Source organism: Achroia grisella, unplaced genomic scaffold (genome assembly GCF_030625045.1).
Source record: "Achroia grisella isolate CSIRO2021 unplaced genomic scaffold, CSIRO_AGI_Agris_v1 utg402, whole genome shotgun sequence".
Taxonomy (NCBI): Eukaryota; Metazoa; Arthropoda; class Insecta; order Lepidoptera; family Pyralidae; genus Achroia; species Achroia grisella.
Genome location: NW_026712841.1, coordinates 7,874,061 through 7,894,182, shown reverse-complemented (window position 1 = coordinate 7,894,182; position 20,122 = coordinate 7,874,061). Strand labels below are relative to the sequence as shown.

The 20,122-nt window shown below is 34.0% G+C and overlaps 2 protein-coding genes across 2 annotated transcripts in view; one reads left to right on the top strand and one right to left on the bottom strand.

The window, feature by feature from the left end:
• Positions 1-323: 323 nt before the first annotated feature.
• On the bottom strand, positions 324-2,718 carry LOC131844284 (tubulin beta-4B chain-like). The gene is made up of 2 exons (XM_059193120.1): positions 2,500-2,718; positions 324-1,682 (listed from the first exon to the last, which is right to left on the bottom strand). The coding sequence occupies exons 1-2, from the start codon at positions 2,554-2,556 to the stop codon at positions 393-395; spliced, it is 1,347 nt and encodes a 448-aa protein (XP_059049103.1). The 5' UTR covers positions 2,557-2,718; the 3' UTR covers positions 324-392.
• A 408-nt stretch (positions 2,719-3,126) lies between these two features.
• LOC131844283 (diacylglycerol kinase eta) overlaps positions 3,127-20,122 on the top strand; it is a 181,949-nt gene continuing 164,953 nt past the window's right edge. Inside the window, exon 1 of the mRNA XM_059193119.1 lies at positions 3,127-3,372. Coding sequence (XP_059049102.1) covers positions 3,238-3,372 — 135 coding nt within the window. The 5' untranslated portion in view covers positions 3,127-3,237. The remainder of the gene's footprint in view (positions 3,373-20,122) is intronic.

Below are 20,122 nucleotides of genomic sequence, written 5' to 3'. Positions count from 1 at the left end.
ATGGAACCACTTGAAAGAAAAATAATTTTACATCTACGCACATTCTCTATTTTACTGAATAAATCGATTTTGTATGGTTGTAAATCTATCAAAATACAGTATATTAGTAGAGAGCACTGGGGTAGCGGGACTGTTACTAATGAGGATTAGTTTGTATCAGATTTCAGGCTCATTCCATCATACATTGGTGCCCCCGCTGGCATATATCTAATGTTAGCCTAGCCGGGAGTTCCGTTTACCATTCCTTTAAAAATCACAACGGTACTACAAAATTTTGTTAAGAATTAAGGCACATAGTGGGGAACTAACCGTAAAACAATAAGTATGTAGGTATAATTTTATTTAGGACGAACACAAGGACATACACAAGTGGACAAATAGCCAAAATAATCCTATTCCTCCTCCAAACCTTCGCCTTCTGCTTCCTCATCAAACTCCCCCTCGTCGTCTGCTGTAGCGTCTTGATACTGTTGATACTCTGACACCAGGTCGTTCATGTTACTCTCCGCTTCTGTAAATTCCATCTCATCCATTCCCTCACCGGTATACCAGTGTAAGAAAGCTTTCCTCCTGAACATAGCCACGAATTGTTCAGCCATCCTTTTGAATATGCTCTGAATGGCTGTCGTATTACCAATGAATGTTGAAGCCATTTTTAAACCTCGTGGTGGAATGTCACATACGGCAATCTTTACATTATTCGGTATCCACTCCACAAAGTATGTGCTGTTCTTGTTCTGAATATTGACTAGTTGTTCATCAACTTCCTTCATTGACATTCTACCTCTGAATATCGTGGCAACGGTCAGGTATCTCCCGTGTCGTGGATCACACGCAACCATCATGTTCTTGGCATCAAACATCTGTAGCGTCAACTCTGGTACTGTCAGAGCTCTGTACTGCTGCGCTCCTCTCGAGGTCAGAGGCGCAAAACCAGGCGTATAAAAGTGGAGTCGGGGGAACGGTACCATGTTCACGGCCAATTTCCTCAAATCGGCATTCAACTGTCCAGGGAATCGAAGACACGTCGTGATGCCGGACATGGTGGCACACACCAAATGATTCAAATCTCCGTAAGTGGGTGTCGTCAGTTTCAATGTCCTGAAACATATGTCGTACAACGCTTCATTGTCCAAGCAGAATGTATGGTCTGAGTTTTCTACCAGCTGGTTTACTGCTAACGTAGTGTTGTAAGGTTCCACGACGCAATCAGATACTCTTGGGCTTGGAAACACTGAAAATGTAAGGATGATTCGGTCGGGATACTCTTCTCTAATTCGGTTAATAAGAAGTGTTCCCAAACCAGAACCGGTGCCGCCTCCAAGAGAGTGGGACATCTGAAACCCTTGAAGACAATCGCAACCTTCGGCTTCTCGGCGGATAACGTCTAATGCGGACTCTAGGATCTCAACGCCTTCAGTGTAATGGCCTCTAGCCCAGTTGTTGGCCGCACTGTTCTGGCCATAGACAAAGTTGTCGGGCCTGTATAGACACCCAAAGGGTCCAGATCTTACGGCGTCCATGGTGGCTGGCTTGAGGTCAACAAGAACTGTCCGCGGCACATACTTGCCACCAGAGGCCTCGTTGTAGTACACGTTGATACGTTCAAGTTGAAGGTCGGAGTCGCCGTGGTAGCAACCGCTTGGGTCGATGCCGTGTTCATCGGATATAACCTCCCAAAACTGGAGACAAAGATGAAATTTGTTAATAAAATTAAAAAGTCAACATGGTTAACATCAGAACATCAGTCAGTCATTAACTGTGGGAATTGCCGAGCATGAAATCTTAACGGAAAGTTATGCTTTTATTATTTTGCATTGTTTTAGACATATTTTAGCGACTAAAATAGGTACGAAATAGATACGAATCCAAAATTCTAAATAAAGATCTTGGTTCACGTGATGACCCCATGGAGACATGGAGATCTACCAAATGGAGACTACAAATCGAAGCCACTTTTGTTAAGATTCTATCAACTACCGATTCGTCCCGGCTTCGTACCTGCTATATAAATACCATACATACATAAAAATCTTCCTCTTGAAATGTCAATTACTGCTGAAGCTCTTAAAATCCGTTGCGTAGTTTAAAGGTTCGTAAGCTTTGGGAGCGACTTTGTTTTATACCTACTATATACAGATATGGTTCCATAAAATTGAATTTTATAGTAGCAATAGGTCTATTACAAACTCTTTAATATGTCAAATCTATCGTCAGTTCAAAATGAGTTGGAGATCAAGACACTCGGCTCGTATTCTTTTCAAATAAATGTTGTACATGTTTATAATAATACCGATTCATTTATAAATTCAATTTTGGGAGAATAAGTGACCACTAGCATATGCTATTGTATTATTTGCAAATAGTCTAATCAGTGTACGTAACCCGAACAGACCAGTACCCACAAGCAGCACACATTCACGAGTATGACAGATATATCCTATAGAATTGCAACATCTACATCTCATCGGCTATTTATAAATATCCTTATTAACTTACTTTTCCACCAATCTGATTGCCGCAAGCTCCAGCCTGGATATTAATAATTTCCCTCATCTTGAGAATTTACCTTCTAGCTTCTATTACTTGTATAATTTATCGAAAAATTATCAAAAGATTCTTATAAAGTTGAATCTTAACATTAGCTTATAAACTAATTTAAAAAAAATTAAAAAAGAATCAAGTTCTGTATCAAACCGCTCGCATGACGAATTTCAGAAAAATGATTTTATGAAATGACGAGCGACAATCAAGAATTTTGAATTGTACTTCTAGAACAGTAAATAATATTTTAGAATGAAAAGACAAGGAATTTTCGACCAGTAATTTAATTATAACATTTTTAATGTATTTTAATATATGAGATAATTAAATTATTTTTTACGTCTAAATTTCATTGGAATATAGGAAATAAAAAAAAAACTTGCATTAACCACTAATATGTATTTAATTAATAACGCCATCTTGTGTAAAAAAAATTAATTACATTCACAACTGAAATGCTTTTTCAGTCAGTCCGTATAGTTGAAGAAAGTACCGCGCACGCGTGTCAGATGTCGCGGCGCTGTATTCAGCAGGCTTGTTTTGTTTTCAGCGCTCGCACTATTGTCATGGCGCTCCCTCGAAATGTCAGTGAGGTAGCGACCCCGAACACAATGTAAATTCTTAGATTATTATGTATGATGTAGTTATTTTTGATGTGTGAAGTGTGCATAGCGTGCGAGTGCCCGCCGAGTGATGTCAGTGGCCGACGGCGATGAGGTCGCGCCAGAGAAAAAAACACCGTTTCCCGAAGACACGGATAGTGACAATGACACTGAGAGGAAACCGTTGTTGCGGAGGATATCTACCAGCAAATGCGTCGGTAGATTGGTGAGTTCGTTGTCTTTTTATCTAGATAATTGGCCAATTGTTTTCATGCATGCATAGTAGGGCGTGCCGGACGAGCGGGGGGCGCGGGACGCGGGGCGCAACCCATGTGCCCGGGCGAGCGATACAATTTTCCAAGATCAATTTTTAACGATATTGTTTGTTTGGGTATTATACTTAATTATATGTGCCGATTTAATATGGTACAAAGAGCCTATTGACCTATTTAACAGCTATGAGGTCTGTAGTAAAGATACGTTTTATAGCGGGAGCTTAATTTTTTTTTGTTATGGTTGTATTCGTAGAAATGGTAATACTACCTTTGTTTACTTATACTGTTACTGTACTATCATAGATTTTGTATAATATGGCTCATAAATACAGGACAAAGTTAAACGTACTGTTTATAATTTAAAGGAGACGATACCGCGCTATTTTACTACTACAATACATAAGTTTAGGAAACAAAACATGCAGTAGTATGGAGCTAGTTGTAAATTTCTGTCAACACAACCGATTGGGGAAATTTAAAATAATCTAATTACATATATCATATTTATTTATCTAAAAAAAGCATGAGACTGACGTCTGTACGTTATGGATATAGAAAAAATATTGTTCGGGGTGTGTTTATGCAAACAGAGGTAAAAATATCAAAATCATAAGGGATTTTCGAAAATTTATCTGTGTGTCTGTGTCTACACACATCGGGCAAGAACTACGTGAAATTGAATGTTACTTTACATCGATATATAGCTACAGATTTAACTTAAAAAATATTTATATAAAATTATTATTTGCACGTTTTGACCCACTCAACACTTCCTATGCCATGCTGTATTAGGCTGACTGGAAGATATCTCTTTTGAGATAAGTCCTCCTTTGTTAACATTATTTCTAATTACCATACCTAAAAATGTATTTAATTGTAATAAAGAATATACTTATATAAAAATAGGCTCTATTTTGATGCAGAAAAGTATCTTTACATATGTGGTATAAAACTAAGTCGCCGCCACAGTCTGCTCACTTATTTTTTTTTACTTACGCAACGGATTTGAATTCAGTTTTCAGTAACAGATAGAGTGATTCATGAGGAAGGTTTATATACATAATACATGCATGTTATAGTATAGAACAAATCGAGAAACTCAAAGATTTGTAATGCATCCGTGGGAAGACGAGTCGGGTCGGTTCTTTCGTATAAATTAATGACACGTGTATGTTATAATGTGTGGCCTCTTATGGCCTACAAAGAATAACATAGCTTTGACAGTAAGGTGTCAATATATGCTCAATGTTGCCATATTTCCAGTTATTAATGTACAACTATAATTTGTTTGTGACTGTCTGACGCAAAAGTTTGTGACTGTGGATGGATTTTTGTTACTTTCACGCAAAAACTACAGAACGGGTGAAATGACGACGAATGAATGAAAATGAAACTTTATAGTAATATAGCTTATACATTATAAAAACACATAGGTTATAAATTTCATGCGATTGAAACTGCGGGCACAGCTAGTAATGTCATAAATTTATGTTATTAGTTGTCAATAAATTTATTTTTCTTCTTTCTTTTCTCATGATAATGTTTTTCTAATATATAGCCGTTTATCGACATATGTCCGGCAATGTCCGGCGTCTGTCGGTCTTTGTGTTCGTCCGCGTTCCATTTTCCTTCAATCAGTTCATTGTAAACAAACACTAGTGTCCCGCTGACGGCTTACAACAACAAACAAACCGCAGAACACATTATACATATAACACATTGTGGCCTAGTGATATACTACCCTGAATTATATCTAAGAGGTCGTGAGTTCAAATCTGAAACGCAGGGACTCTCTCCAAGTTATTTTAATTAATGCTAAAGGCATCCGCCTGGTCTGTATACCCTGGCGGGGTACCACTGAGGGATGATAAGATGAACATGATGTCAGGTCAGTTAACCCATTGTGATAAATTCACTAGGATTTTTTCCGAATGGTTTTCATGGAGAACTGAGTGAAGGTTAACCTGACATCGTGCATTGCTATCAATGGGATTATTAGTCGATCCCAGGGGAGGGGTTTTGGTTCCCAATATTATCAACAGTCTGCACCCAACAACCGGAAACGAAGGTGCTTGGCGGCTGACTTAGTTGAAACTGGTTACCCCAGTTCCCAGATCTGATGGTAAACTGTACAATTTCTCTGATTTGCAACTATCGGAAGTAATGCGGCGTGTTAAACTGCTGGACCAGAGACCGTCAAAAATCACGAGGCTTATTTTTAAACTTTCGTGTTTAGTACACATTATTAATATTGTCAAACCACGAATTATTTTATGGAAAACAAAGGTATTTATCTAAATCAATATATTTGACTTGGATGAACTAGCGTGGTCACGTACCAACTGGAGTAAGAGCAGTTGAGAGAGGTAAATACGTTTATTTGCCATAAAATTATTCGTATTAAAGCACATTTTCCGTTTCCGGTATGGTATCTAATAAGCAAGACTCTTGACAATATAGAATTCATTAACGCTATGTAACTGACTGCTCCAGAAGTTCGTCAGGTATCTTTATGTTTTTATCAGTGCCTGCAATCAAGTAACCTGTCAGAGTGATAGTACGCGTGTTGGTTGTTGGTGGCACATTGTCCGTGCCAGGACGTCCGGCGTCTGTCAATCTGTGTCCATTAGACGTTGCCATTCCAGAAGAATGAGAGGTTATGCCTCTTATTTTGTAACCAGCTTTTGCCGCGGCTTCTTTATATTAATTTATCCATTTTTAAGTTGTTATATTTATTATTAGGGGTGGAATTTATCAAAATCCTTTATATATGCCTACGTCATAGTAGCTTTATGCATGCAAAGTCTCAGCCCAATCGATTTAAAATTGACAAAGTTTCATACATACTTTCGTCCCCTATTTTATCCCCTTGGGGTTGAATTAATCAAAATCCTTTCTTAGCGGATGCCTACGTCATAACATCTACCTGCATGCCAAATTCCAGTCCGATCCGTCCAGTGGTTTGGGCTGTGCGTTGATGGGAGATCATTACGTCAGTCACCTTTAAGTTATATATATTTAGATTCAACTGCCTAATCTGCAACCAATAACCGGAATAGAAGTTGCTTGGCGGTTGACTTTTGAAACTGGTTACTCCAACCTGGTAAACTGTAAAATTTCTCCGATTCACAACCATTACATGTAAAGCGATATTAGTTAAACTGTAAACTTTCAATTATTATCAAAATAGCAACACGCAAGTCTTTATACATCAATTCTAATGAGCAAGACTTGTATTCGTGGTAGATTAAAAAAATAACTGTAACTATTCAAAGATGCTTAATACAGATTCACATACTAGTTCTAAAAATTTGCACAGATTCCATTTGAGTAACCTGTCTTAGAGTGATAGTGCCAACACGTGTTGAAACGTTGGTGGCAATTGTCTTTGTGAAAACGTCCGGCGTCTGTAATATAGTATACGTTGTAGGAAGTTCACAGAGCAATTAACATTTATGAAGCTGACTGTACATAGAGGTCGATTGATGGAATGACGCGATACGGACTCCATGGTGTTGAATAATTTATTTGAATTGATATAAAAAGATATCCTCAAGGGGTAAAATAAAATAGGAGATAGAAGTTTGTATGAAAATTAGTCATTTTAGAAACTAGAACGATAGACGTCTCTAGGTCCGTTGTTGTTTTTGTTTTTATTTTCATTTATATATACTTATAAATAAAATAATGCTTTTTATATGTAAACATATATTAACTTTTTTAAAATGTAAAATATAAATTATTATCAAAATAGCAAATATCATTTTTTTAAAATATCTTCTTGTCTGAGACAGTGTGTCTGTTTGTTAGATTAAAAAAATAACGTAACTATTCAAAGATGCAGGTATTGATGTAATAAAAAATTTGCACATATAATCACAATTTTAGAAAAAATCTCTTATGATAGTGCCAACACGTAGAAACATAGTATGAAACGTAGTGTTAATTTATATATGTAAAATTTCCCTGTAATTGTTTTGCTATATAAATTAAAATCGTTATTAAAAAAATAAAAAATAAAGCTTAATGGTAGAAAAAAGTAAAAGATTGGCGTTGATGGATATATTTTATTGGACTCCATGGTGTTGAATAATTTATTTGAATTGATATAAAATAGAGATGGATCACTTATTAGGTATTTCATGTTACAGACAACTGTAACAAAGACATCGTTTTCTTTGGAAAGTTCCTTGACATATACGAGTGAAATACAATATTTCAGTCACCAGGTCCGTTGTTGTTTTCCTCACACAGTTCTTTATTTTCATTTATATATAATATACGTATAAATAAAATATTTATGTCTGTTTGTAATATTAAAATAACTATTTTCAAAAAATTATAAATATTTATGTCAGTTGTCTAGTATTCATTACACAAGGCCTCTTAGGACTTCGCATGATATACATGTATCATACAATGACATATTAAACTTCTTGAATCTAACTATTGCTAAAAACTGCATTAAAATCCGTTGTGTACTTTGCTAAGCGAACTGAGAGCGAAAGCAACTTCATTGTACATTATGTAAAGATAAGAAATACATATATATATACATATAATATATTAAGAATCTACAGCTAGCGTATAAAGCTATATGATATCATAGCTACATACTCTTTTAAATGGCTGAGAACCATCTCAATTTGCAAAGACAGCAAGAAAATAAAAGCCATTAATATAATATAAATGTATCTGTATTGCGCATTTAGCTAAAGTGCTCCATATATTCTCTAGTTTCAATGTATTTTGGGTCCCGTTCCGATAATCGCGAAATAAATATTGTACTTTATCTTGGAAATAATAACCGTTTTCAGTATAGAAGGCAGTCTCTATATATTGACATGGGAAACACAAAGTTTGTACTCCTTTTTATGAAAATTGCCCGGACGGAGAAGTATGAAATCGCACACTTATAGTTTATATATATAGTTATACTATAGTATTATATATATTATACTAGAATACTATAATAATTTATATTTAATTTTCTATAATAATAATGTATTTTTAATATATGCATAAAAATACATTAAGTACTTACTTAAAACTCAAATACAAATTCAAAATATCTTTATTCATGAAGGTCTATTACAGACTCTTATGATATATCAAATCTACCGTCAGTTCAGAATGATTTCTAGATGAGAAGAACTGACAAGAAACTCAGCTGGTTTTTTTTTTTAATAAATGTACATATTTACAATCATACATTATATAGAGGTCACTCTATTCTCCCAAATTTTAATTTAAATTTGGGAGAATAGAGTATAAACAAATTAAATAAATGTACTATGTATGGGTATGGGTACTATGTATTTAACACACGTATCAACTTGTGAATCTTAGTAATATTATAAACACGGAAGTTTGTGAGAGTGGATAGATCGATGGATGTTTGTTACTCTTTCACGCAAAAACTACTGAATGGATTTTAATGAAACTTTACCATAATATAGATTATAGATCAGAAAAACACATAGGCTATAAATTTCACGCCAGTGATCCCGCGGGACGGCTAGTAGATTAAATAAAATAAATAATTATTGTCTATAGTCTTACTGAATGTTGAATTAATTATGGTCCTTTGATCACTAGTTTTTAATACGTATAATTAGTAAAAAGTCACGGGATCTTAGCACGTTTTATTTTTATTGAGTTCCCGATATTTCGACAGTGTTACAACCGCTATGATCACGGGTAAACTGGAGAGCAGCGGGTAGATGAAAAATAAAATTCTTAGACTATTAATACACTACTGTCTACAATAAAATCCTTTATGGTCACATATAGTCTACCTTCACACGCATAATGATAACCGTGCATAATATAATTAACATTTGAAACACTGCCGTTTCAACAGTGTTAAAAGACTCAATGAAAATAAAACGTGGTAAGATCGCGTTACGAATTATACGTATAAATAAATACGCGCCAAATATACATATATATATATATATATATATATTTAGTTATTATTATTATAGAAAATGTAAATAACGCACGAACGTCAAGATAAAGACATTGTCCGGATAAAGAAAAGATTTGAAAACAAAGGGAGCCCCCGCAGATGTACGTCCGAGATAAATAATGCTGCTATAGCAGAAATAAAGTTGTCTCAGGCGAAAAGCTTCCACAATAGAATAGCTGGACAAAAATATTACGAGGGACATAACTTTTTATTTTGTCTATGGTTTTTTTGTATGTGACCACCATTTGTTCTTGAATCTAAGGTGTAATTTATACAAATAAATAAACTTTATGGGTGTTTGTAATTTGAAATGTTTTGTGTAATGTGTTTGGCTTTTCACTAAATGCATACAAAAGTGAATGCGGTACTTACATCAAAAATATATTTATCTAATTTTTCTTGCTTATCTCTAAAATGGCTGTACCGATTTTGAATTGACTTTCACTCGTAGATAGCTAATGTAATAAGGAGTAACTTAGGCTACTAATAATGATTTAGTAATGAATATACATCATATTAATATTGCTTATGCTATAAGAAGAGTGTCTCCACGCAATAAAATTACGATGTAGGTATTCTTCAGTATTCATTCTATTTCTATTCAGAGACCTTACATTTTTATTATCATCCAAGCGCGATAGCAATACTTTAAATCGAAATTTAGCCGTAAATATAATCGTATTTCTAAATATATATAACTCAAAGGTGACTGACATAGTGATCTATCACACAGCCCAAACCACTGGACGAATCGGGTTGAAATTTGGCATGCAGGTAAATGTTATGACGTAGGCATCCGCTAAGAAAGGATTTTGATTAATTCTACCCCAAGGGGATAAAATAGGGGATGAAAGTTTGTATGAAAGTTTGTAAATTTTAAACCGATCGGGCTGAGACTTTGCATCCATAAAGCTACTATGACGTAGGCATCCCCTAAGAAAGGATTTTGATAAATTCCACCCCTAACCCCTTAGGGTAAATATAAATTAACGCGAGCAAAGCCGCGGGCAAAAGCTAGTATTTTATAATTCTGAAAATTCAGTATATTTCCAATGTCTTGGGCATTTTTTCAAATTATTATACTATTTTGTATTGTGTAATAGTTAGGTTAGCTTTTTTTTGGTCAAAATCGAGATTTACAGTTAAGTGTAGTTTTAATCACATCCTGTGTAATCTAGTTATATATTATATCATGATTTGTAATTGCACATATTAAAGAGCTCGAAGTGTAATACATACACACATATATATTTTATATGTGTGTATGTATTACATATATTATTTATAATTATAGGAGGCAACGGAATATCAGCGGTGCAGATTTATCTGTAGCTTTATGCCGAGTTGATTGCCTCTTCATCTTTGCGATATATTAATTTGTATAATTTATATTTCTGTATATCATGTATGCTATGTGTTTGTAATTGATGATCATTACATATTATAAAACTATAAGTAATAAAAATATAATAATAATAATAAATAAATACTAATAATAAAATTGATTTGAATAATGACTATTTCTATACTTATAATTTATTTATTTGATTGCTGTGAGCGTCGTTATTGTATGGTGGAGTATGTTGTAGTAAATTTATTTTATTACCTTCCTCTTCTATCCTCTTCGTCCATCTAAGTAGACTACACGGAGGAAGAGGATAACAGAGGAATGTTTATATATATGTACGTGTATCAATACATAGTACAAATTAAAGTCGCTGGACACGGACAGACACCGTCCCTATACATAGGGGCTTAAAACTTTAAAAGTACGCAACATATTTTCAAGCAGTTTTTTTAAATAAATAGATAGAATGCAAGAGGAAGGTTTATATATATAACGCATGTACACCCGTGCGAAGCCGGGTGTAGTTATTAATAAAGCATTTATCGATATATCTAATCAGATTTTCCTTAATCTTAATCTACTTTATTTTATTTAATATTAGATCCATAGGATATATGTAAAAAAATTTATCGAGTTTAATTAGATATGGTAGAAATTATTCACAGTAGCAGGTTTTGTGTTGAGAGACGTCGGGATATGCGGCCTTATCAAAGCTATACATAATTACTACGACGCCTATCATTCATGTGGGATATATTCACCCTCGCCTGCACCTATCCACTCCATGCTATCAATCATGGGATATCTTATCCTTGTCTCGGCGTTCTGACACAAGATACCTATTCTTAAAGAAAGAAATTTGTTTTTTTTATGTATGTATTTATGAGCTGTTAAATAATAGTAATTTACGTAGGCAGAGTGGCGGCTGACTCGTAATATATTTTGTTTAGATATGTGACATAAAGCTAATAATTTTATATTTAAAAAAATAACCGCAAATGGTCATTGTTGCGGGTTAACAATTAATAGTCAATACAATGTTTACGGTTCTCAACCGTCAACATCGTGTAATACACGATGTATATTACAGATGGGAATAGACAAATGTATATAAAAATATTGATCTTATATACAAAACTAGCTTTTGCTCGCGGCTTCGCTCGCGTTAATTTATCCCTTTAGGGGTGGAATTTATCAAAATCCTTTCCTAGGGGATGCCTACCTCATAGTAGCTTTATGCATGCAAAATCTCAGCCCGATCAGTTTAAAATTGACAACGTTTTATACAAACTGTCATCCCCTATTTTATCCCCTCGGAGGCAGAATTAATCAAAATCCTTTTTTAGCGGATGCTTACGTCATAACATCTACCTGCATGCCAAATTTTAGCCCGATCCGTCCAGTGGTTTGGCTGTGCGTTGATAGATCACTATGTCAGTCACCTTTGAGTTATATATATTTAGATAACAATAGGAAGTTCAAGTTCAGTCATGTGGTATTTATTGTAGTTTGGTGTATGTATGTAATACTGGAATATCTACCTCATATAAACTCAAAAAGTAAAAGGTATTTTGAATAGCCGTCAAAGGCTTGTCGTTGTCCTCTTATATTATTAGATATTGTGTCCGCGGTTTCATTGGCGTGATGTTTATAGCCTAGCCTATATGTTATTCTGATTTATTAGCTATATTACTGTAAAATGTTATCAAAATAGCGTAATTTTAGCGTGAAAGAGTAACATCCAACCAACCATCTAACCATTCATATTCATAAACTTTCGAATTTATTATATTAGTAAGATAACTTCTAGTATTCTGGAATAACTAATGCTAGCGTAAAAAAGTTGCGGATAAAAATTCTTAATTTGAAATTACCCATGCAGTCATCAACCAATCATGAAGTAGTTTTTTTTATGAATGATAATTGAATGGTGCGGTTTACGCTGCTGGGTACCTGTGGAGGATAAGATGAACATAAGGTCAGATCAGTTAGCCCATCGTGATAAATTCAACAAGAATTTATCACTATGGTTTCCAGGGGGAAACGAGTGTAGGTCAACCTGACATGGTACATTGCTATTATGATTATCAGTTCACATTACTAACAATCCCCTTTTCGATGGTGTGTCGGCAGTGCTGGCCGCAAGCTATCATTTATTCAAACGCTGGCTTCTACAAAAGTTTCTTATTAATGTTAATTAATTTTGTATACTGTTCCTTAACTTTACCAAGTTCATTTTTCATTTGGAATTTACTTACCTGGAATTGATATAAAAGTAACTTTTCTCATGTAATACAAATTGGAAACGTAAATTTATAATTATTATATTAATAAATAGAGTTACAATAACTCTTTGTTGTTGATTCTTTTGCCAGCCGATTTAAATAAGAGTATTTTAATTTGATTATAATTATTCGATATTCGAACCAAGTTTAATAATCTTTAATTTTAAATAGAAAATTCTAAATAATTACTACTATGCATGCTAATATATTTTATATAGTCAATAAATCTATGTAGGTCGCAGTAGTACAGGTCTCAACACCTGACAATAGCCCAAATAAAAATATAAAAAAATTACTTTAATTTTTAATACTGTTTCTTTAATCTTTTGTTTTTTCTAGAAGAACATCACGAACTTTACATCATGTGATGCCTGCTGTCCCCTTATCCATTTTTATTTTATTATTATTATTTTTTATAACACAGGGGACAAACGAGCATGCGGCTCACCTGACGGTAAGTGATTACCGCCGCCCATGAGCACCCGCACTGCAAATTAAGCATTTTTGTATAAAAAATAAGAGACCACAAGAAGAAAATACTCTTTTGTATATATTCCATCTAGTTTTCTGTAAATAACACGGCTCTAAGGACCAGTAAATGTAGTTAAATATACTACTGAAACTACCGTTTGCATTTCGCTCCAGAATTCGGCTCTGGAGATTTAAACATGACCGTATAATATACGAACATTTACCTACGTGGATAAATAACACAGGTACGTAACTTCCCGAAATTAATATTAATATTAACCCTGGACAATACACACAGCGCCATCTAGACCCAAGTTTAGCAGAGTTTGTGTACTGGGTAATAGACAACTAATAAAAATGAAAAAAAATTTTTTTTGTAAATACATAGAAAACACCCAGACCAGTAATCTTATACAAAAGTTTGTACCGTATGAGGAATCGAATCCGCTACCATCGGAAATAAGGCGAGATGTTGAACTGCTAGAGTTCTTGGCATTCTATAGATTCACCGTGTGGGTGTCGGGTCCATCGTGTGGTAGAGAGAGAAACTCCAAGCAGTTCCCAGGATATGTGATCCTGGTGTAAATTTAACGGGACTCCTATGTTGACCTCCTTTGGTTTATGATAAATATTAGTTCGTAAAAAAGACAATTTAAAACAAATAGAATTCTTGCATTTAGTCATTTGACAGGCTGTTAATAAAGACAATTCACATTGCCATCAATGACTGTTGACAAATGACTCGTTTGATCCCACCAGCACGCATCATTACCGACGCCCACGTGGCGCCATCAACAAGTCATTGCCCAACTGACAGACATCGATTATATACAGATTAACAGATAGCACCCACTTAAATTAGTTTTCACGTAATAATAATAATATCTCCACGACTACTATCGCAGATGATAGATTATACAAAGTTAGGTACCTCTGATAAGAGTTCAGACGCCTTATTATTAAAATAATGAATTGAATTAGAAATTAGCTGTTTACCGCGACGTCGTCCGTTTGGAAATAACGTTTTTTATTAAAATTGCTAAAGTCTAATTGCGAGTGAAATTCCCGTTCAAAACGGTCCAGGCCTTTCAGAGATTTGCAAGAACAGTCTTATGGATGATAATGAAATGGTGCACCCGCCTGCGCTATCGATTTACACTGGCGGAGCACCAGTGGAAGATGATAGGAAAAGCATGAGGTCATGTCAGTAAGGCCACCGAGGTAAATTCACCATAAATTTATCACGATAGTTTCCAGGAGCAACCACGTGGAGGTCAACCAGACATGGTATATTACTAGCAATGGGGTTATTAGTACACATTATTAAAAATCCCCTTCCCCCCGCAAGAATAGTCCGACAGACAGACGAAATTTATTCAATTATTTTGTGATAGTAATTTAGTGAAAAGATGTTATTATGAAACAGCAAACAGACTAGACGTTTCAATTTTATTTATTTGTCTATGTTTAAAATGATGTCTCTATATATAGGGGTAATTGAAAATAAATCGTTTAATGACTTATAAGTGAAAAACAGCTCCATATATTTATTTTACTACCTCGATTCTAATGTAAATATGGATATAGGGGTATCATTTGATGATCTTCCCGAACCAACAAGTGTTCGCAACTTTCGACGCGAAATAAATTGCAATTCCACTCTTAACTTTGATGGAAGTAAATGTTTGTATTTTCGATGGGTATATGTATATGAAAATATAAATAATGTTGAACTTTGTAAATTCACAATTGATTTTCAAGCGGAGTTTTAATGATAGCCTCTTATTGTCTGTAAAAATGTTTAATAAAAAATGTATGGTTACTGTAGGTAAAGACTATATTATATTTTGTTTATTTTATCTTACCTTAATAATTATGTATGTAGTTTATAATATACTAGCTAACCACCCCGGCTTCGCACGGATGTACATGTATTATACACATAAACCTTCCACTCTATCTATTAAAAAAATACACTTCAAAATCCGCTCGTAGTTTTAAAAATTTAAGCAAACATAGGGACGGACAGACAGCGACAGCGACTTTGTTTTATACTATGTAATGATATGCAGTTCAGGAAGTGTATCCAGTTTGATATATAATTATGATTATAAGAATTAATATTCATCTAATATTAATTCTTATTATATTATATCAGGACTACTTTTAAGTTTATTCTCGTACGTGTCATTCACGTAGGAGAATAAAAGAAACACGTTTTTAAAATATATGTCATCATTGCGTTGCCTACTTACTGTGGCGCGATGGTTATCCTCACCACTATATATTATATATATACATATATAGTATACGATATATGTATATATATATATATATGTATACGATGTGATGAGGTGTCGCTACTTAATTTATGTATTTCTTATAGTATCTAAGTAGTGAGTATAGCAGTGAAATAATTGAACTATTCATTGTACATTAGCTGACCTCGCGGACTCCGGTCCACCTAAAATTTTGAAGTTTAGTTACGCAATAAATTCCTGAACATGTTTGACAATTTGTATGGGAAAATAAAATTGTTTATTTTACTATTCTCCATGCAATTTCTTCATATTTTATCACCATTTAAACCTTCCCTAGACTTTCACGAATATGTCAAGACTAAAATTAGCCACTCTGAAGTGCCAATGGGCAGGGCACATACCTCGTAGGACAGATGGCCGTTGGGGCAGTAAAGTCCTCGAGTGGCGACCACGGACCGGAAGATGCAGCGTGGAAGGCCTCCAGCAAGGTGGACCGACGATCTGGTCAAGATCGCTGGAAGGCATTGGATGCGAGCAGCGCAGGACCGATCGTCGTGGAGATCTTTGGAGGCCTATGTCCAGCAATGGACGTCTTCCGGGCTGCGATGATGATGATGATGAAAATTAGCCAAATCGGTTTAGCCGTTCTCGAGTTTTAGCAAGACTAACGAACAGCAATTCATTTTTATATATATAGATTAGTAAGTTTATTGGATAGAGTGCTACAAAGCTTAGTAGAAACGCGAGTACTCAACGCGGAGTTGGGACATAGACTAGGTTTTACACTGAACTTCAATCTACGTTAGTGGAAACGTAAACTAATGGAAAGATCTCATGTGTTGACAGAAATATTACAAGTGTGGGCACAATACCATTATTTGTGGTCTATAAAAAAAAATATGTGTATTAAAAAATAACTTTTTTTTTATATATTAAAACATGGACTTGTACGAACAATAAGTAAATGTATACTAAAACTAATAACTATATAACTTCACCAGTAAGAACATTGCCTATTCAGCACTCTGTGAAGGATGAGCTAATACACTTTATTGTAAATGTCAATTTGATGCTGTCAAAACTTGTCCCAACGGTTGTTTGTTGACATTTGTCACGCAAACAAAACTACACATAATGCATTAACAATATTGGATGTAGTGAAGCATTACTATCAATTAATGTCAAGTTTTTCTAACCTGGCGTCGTGCCAACGAGTAAATATGTCCACTGGGTGTTATATAGAGAGTCGGCCATTGAACTGGCCACCAACCTAGTGGCTAGTTAGTGAATTTGCATTTATTTACTCGTACTAGTATTCGCCCAGTAGTGGAAATTCGAGAATAATTAAGTAAAGTAATAAGTTTGAACAATTATAATGCTCTAGTTTCAGAAACTAACATATATATGTGTTATATTTTCTCTATTAATTTAATGAATAGAAAACTAATATTTTTTTAAATATTTTGCATATAGCATAATATTAAAAAAAATATTAGCTTTCTGCACTCCTCTATATCTTATTCATATTATAAACGCGAAAGTTTGTGAGTACGGATGGATGTTTGTTACTCTTTCACACAAAAACTACTGAACGGATTTTGATGAAACTTTACAGTAATTTAGCTTATACATCAGAATAACATAATAGGTTATAAATTTCATGCGGGTGAAATTGCTGACGCAGGTAGTAAACTATAAGCGTGCAAAATTACATAGTCCTTCGTCCGCGCAATTTTCTTAAAATTGGGTAAAAAAATTTTGCATCACATATTAATATATAGATTATGGAATAGTTACAGCGGAGATGAACCCCGCGCACATAGGAACGCGAGTCAGTATCTTAAACCACAACACTACTAAGTTTAAAAGTCATGAACTGTCAACAATTTCGTTTAACAGTAATCGATATGAGAATTAAAACTAAATCCATAAATTACCGACAGTTATAATGTTCCACTAAAAATAACCATAAAACGTTTATTGGCACAGTTAAATGTGATTTGAGAGCGCACAGTTATCTATATTAGTTTGTCGGGCTATTATTAAACGACAGTAAATTCAGGTGAAATAGTTTAATTTTAACTGCTCCGAATAGGAGGTGGAGTTGCGACAGTTTTGTGATTTGTTTTTATGTTTTAATATGGAATGGTGCACCCGTCTTTGCTAACAGCAGCAGCTCGGCAGGGCACCAGTGGAAGATAATAATATGAAGATGGAATTAGGTCAGTCAATTCAGCAGAAATTAATCACGATGGTTTCGAGCAGTAAGCGCAAGGAAGTCAATCTGTCATTGGCAGCATTGATGCTGAAATCTATTTCACGTTTTGTTAGTTAGTGCAGCAGCAGAAGCTAGTTTCTACCGAGGTAGAAATTGTATAATAGTACAAGGTAGAGATATAGAATATAGAATGGGTATCTGTAACTATATAATGTTATCTGTGTTTCGATTGTAATACGTAGCAGATAAATGGTATGAAATCATGTACCCTTGGGATGAGAATTTACACAGCGCCATCTAGCCCCAAGTTAAACAGAGCTTGTGTTTTGATTACTAGACAACTGATATAAATATATAAAATATTTATTTGACAATATGTACATAGGAAACACCCAGACCAATACAAACAATGATACTTATGAATACAAACGTTTGGAATATGAGAGTAATGGAACTTCAGACCATCGAAATATACCCTATGTGTTATTCTGATGCATAAGCTATATTACGGTAAGTAGTGTTTGCGTGAAAGAGTAACAAACATCCATACTCACAAACTTTCGCGTTTATAATATTATTAAGATAATGATTTAATAGTTAATCAGTTAATGAAATGATCAATCAATATTGTAAGGTTATATGTATACAGATCTCCAATTCTATTTCAAATTCGGATGCGGAATATCGAATATAGGTGTCTACTTACTAGATTCTTAAGAGCCCCGGCCTAATGGACTTGGAGAGGCTCGGTCATCAATTACTGCGCTGTGACGTCATCACAATCATATATACGTGTATAACAGTTATATGACACGTTACTGTTAATTAATGTACTTATATATATATCTTCGACTTCTTTCTCTTGTTCTCATACATATTATCTTTATTCTTATATATAGACGTGTAGTTATAAGACACGTTAGTGTTAATTTATGTACTCCTATATACCTGCATCTTGGACTTCTTTCTCCTGTTCTCAAACATATTATCTTTCTTCTTATATATACCTGTAGTTATAAGACACTTTACTGTTAATTTATGTACTTTTATATACTATATCTTAGACTTCTTTACTGAATAGATTTTCATTCTTCTCTAGAGATTCTTTTTAATTTACGATTTAATACTTATTGATATTACATTCATTGGGGAATAAAATATATTTCTAAGTAATTAAATATGAGATTGCCTTGAGGGGAAACTTTTTTTTTAATATAATGTCTACAGATAATGTATTTTATCCATATAACAGAATCAGCAAATATATATATAGAGAAATAGAAATACATTTCATTCGCATAAACTTTATATAAGCACTTTTGAATAGTTAAATATTTTTGAGTCTACCACTCATTCGGAACGCAGACTCATTCTGAGAATGACCAAGGAAATTGAAAGGGAGCAAAATGTCATTTTCCGTGTATAAAAATTTAATCCGAGAATTTTACGTATTTAGCAACTAAATAACTTTTAGAGGGGTGAATTTCCGGTGGAAAATGTTAACCAAAAACGGCCGCCGGATGTGAATTATGCTCCTTTACGGAATACTGTTAGTTATACTTGCTTCCGTGTAAAAGGTTTTCTGGAGGTAATTTCTCTGTTGTTTGTATAAAGACATTCTTCAGAGGCCGGGTTGAGAATAATATTTTATTTCTGACTAACTGTTTTCTGTGGCATTGCTCGCGTAGAGAACAGTTTTTGATATTGTATTTGTATATAAATAATGTTGCGTGAAGCCTCTTCTAAAGAATAGAATAGAATATTAGAATATAGAAAATTATGTATTGAAATTTTAAAGCACTTTTCAGTATATATACTTATTTTTTTTTATCTACCGCTCGTTCAAAAAGCTGTCTCATCAAACAGATACAAGAAAAAAAAAGCAAATAACTTATATGTTGCTCTTTTAAATGATTGTTGTACATTTACATTTTTAAGTTGTAATATGTGAATACATACTACCAACTAGCAGTAATTTATGAGAATCAAAATATTGACACAAGCGACTGGTTAATTAACTGAATAAGATTGAATCTGTCGTAGTGATTAAAAAAGCCGAGAATACAGCGAGCATAGATTTTTTTCTATCTTTTACCTTAAAAAATATATAAATTGTAATATATAAACTGTATAAATCTAACATAAAA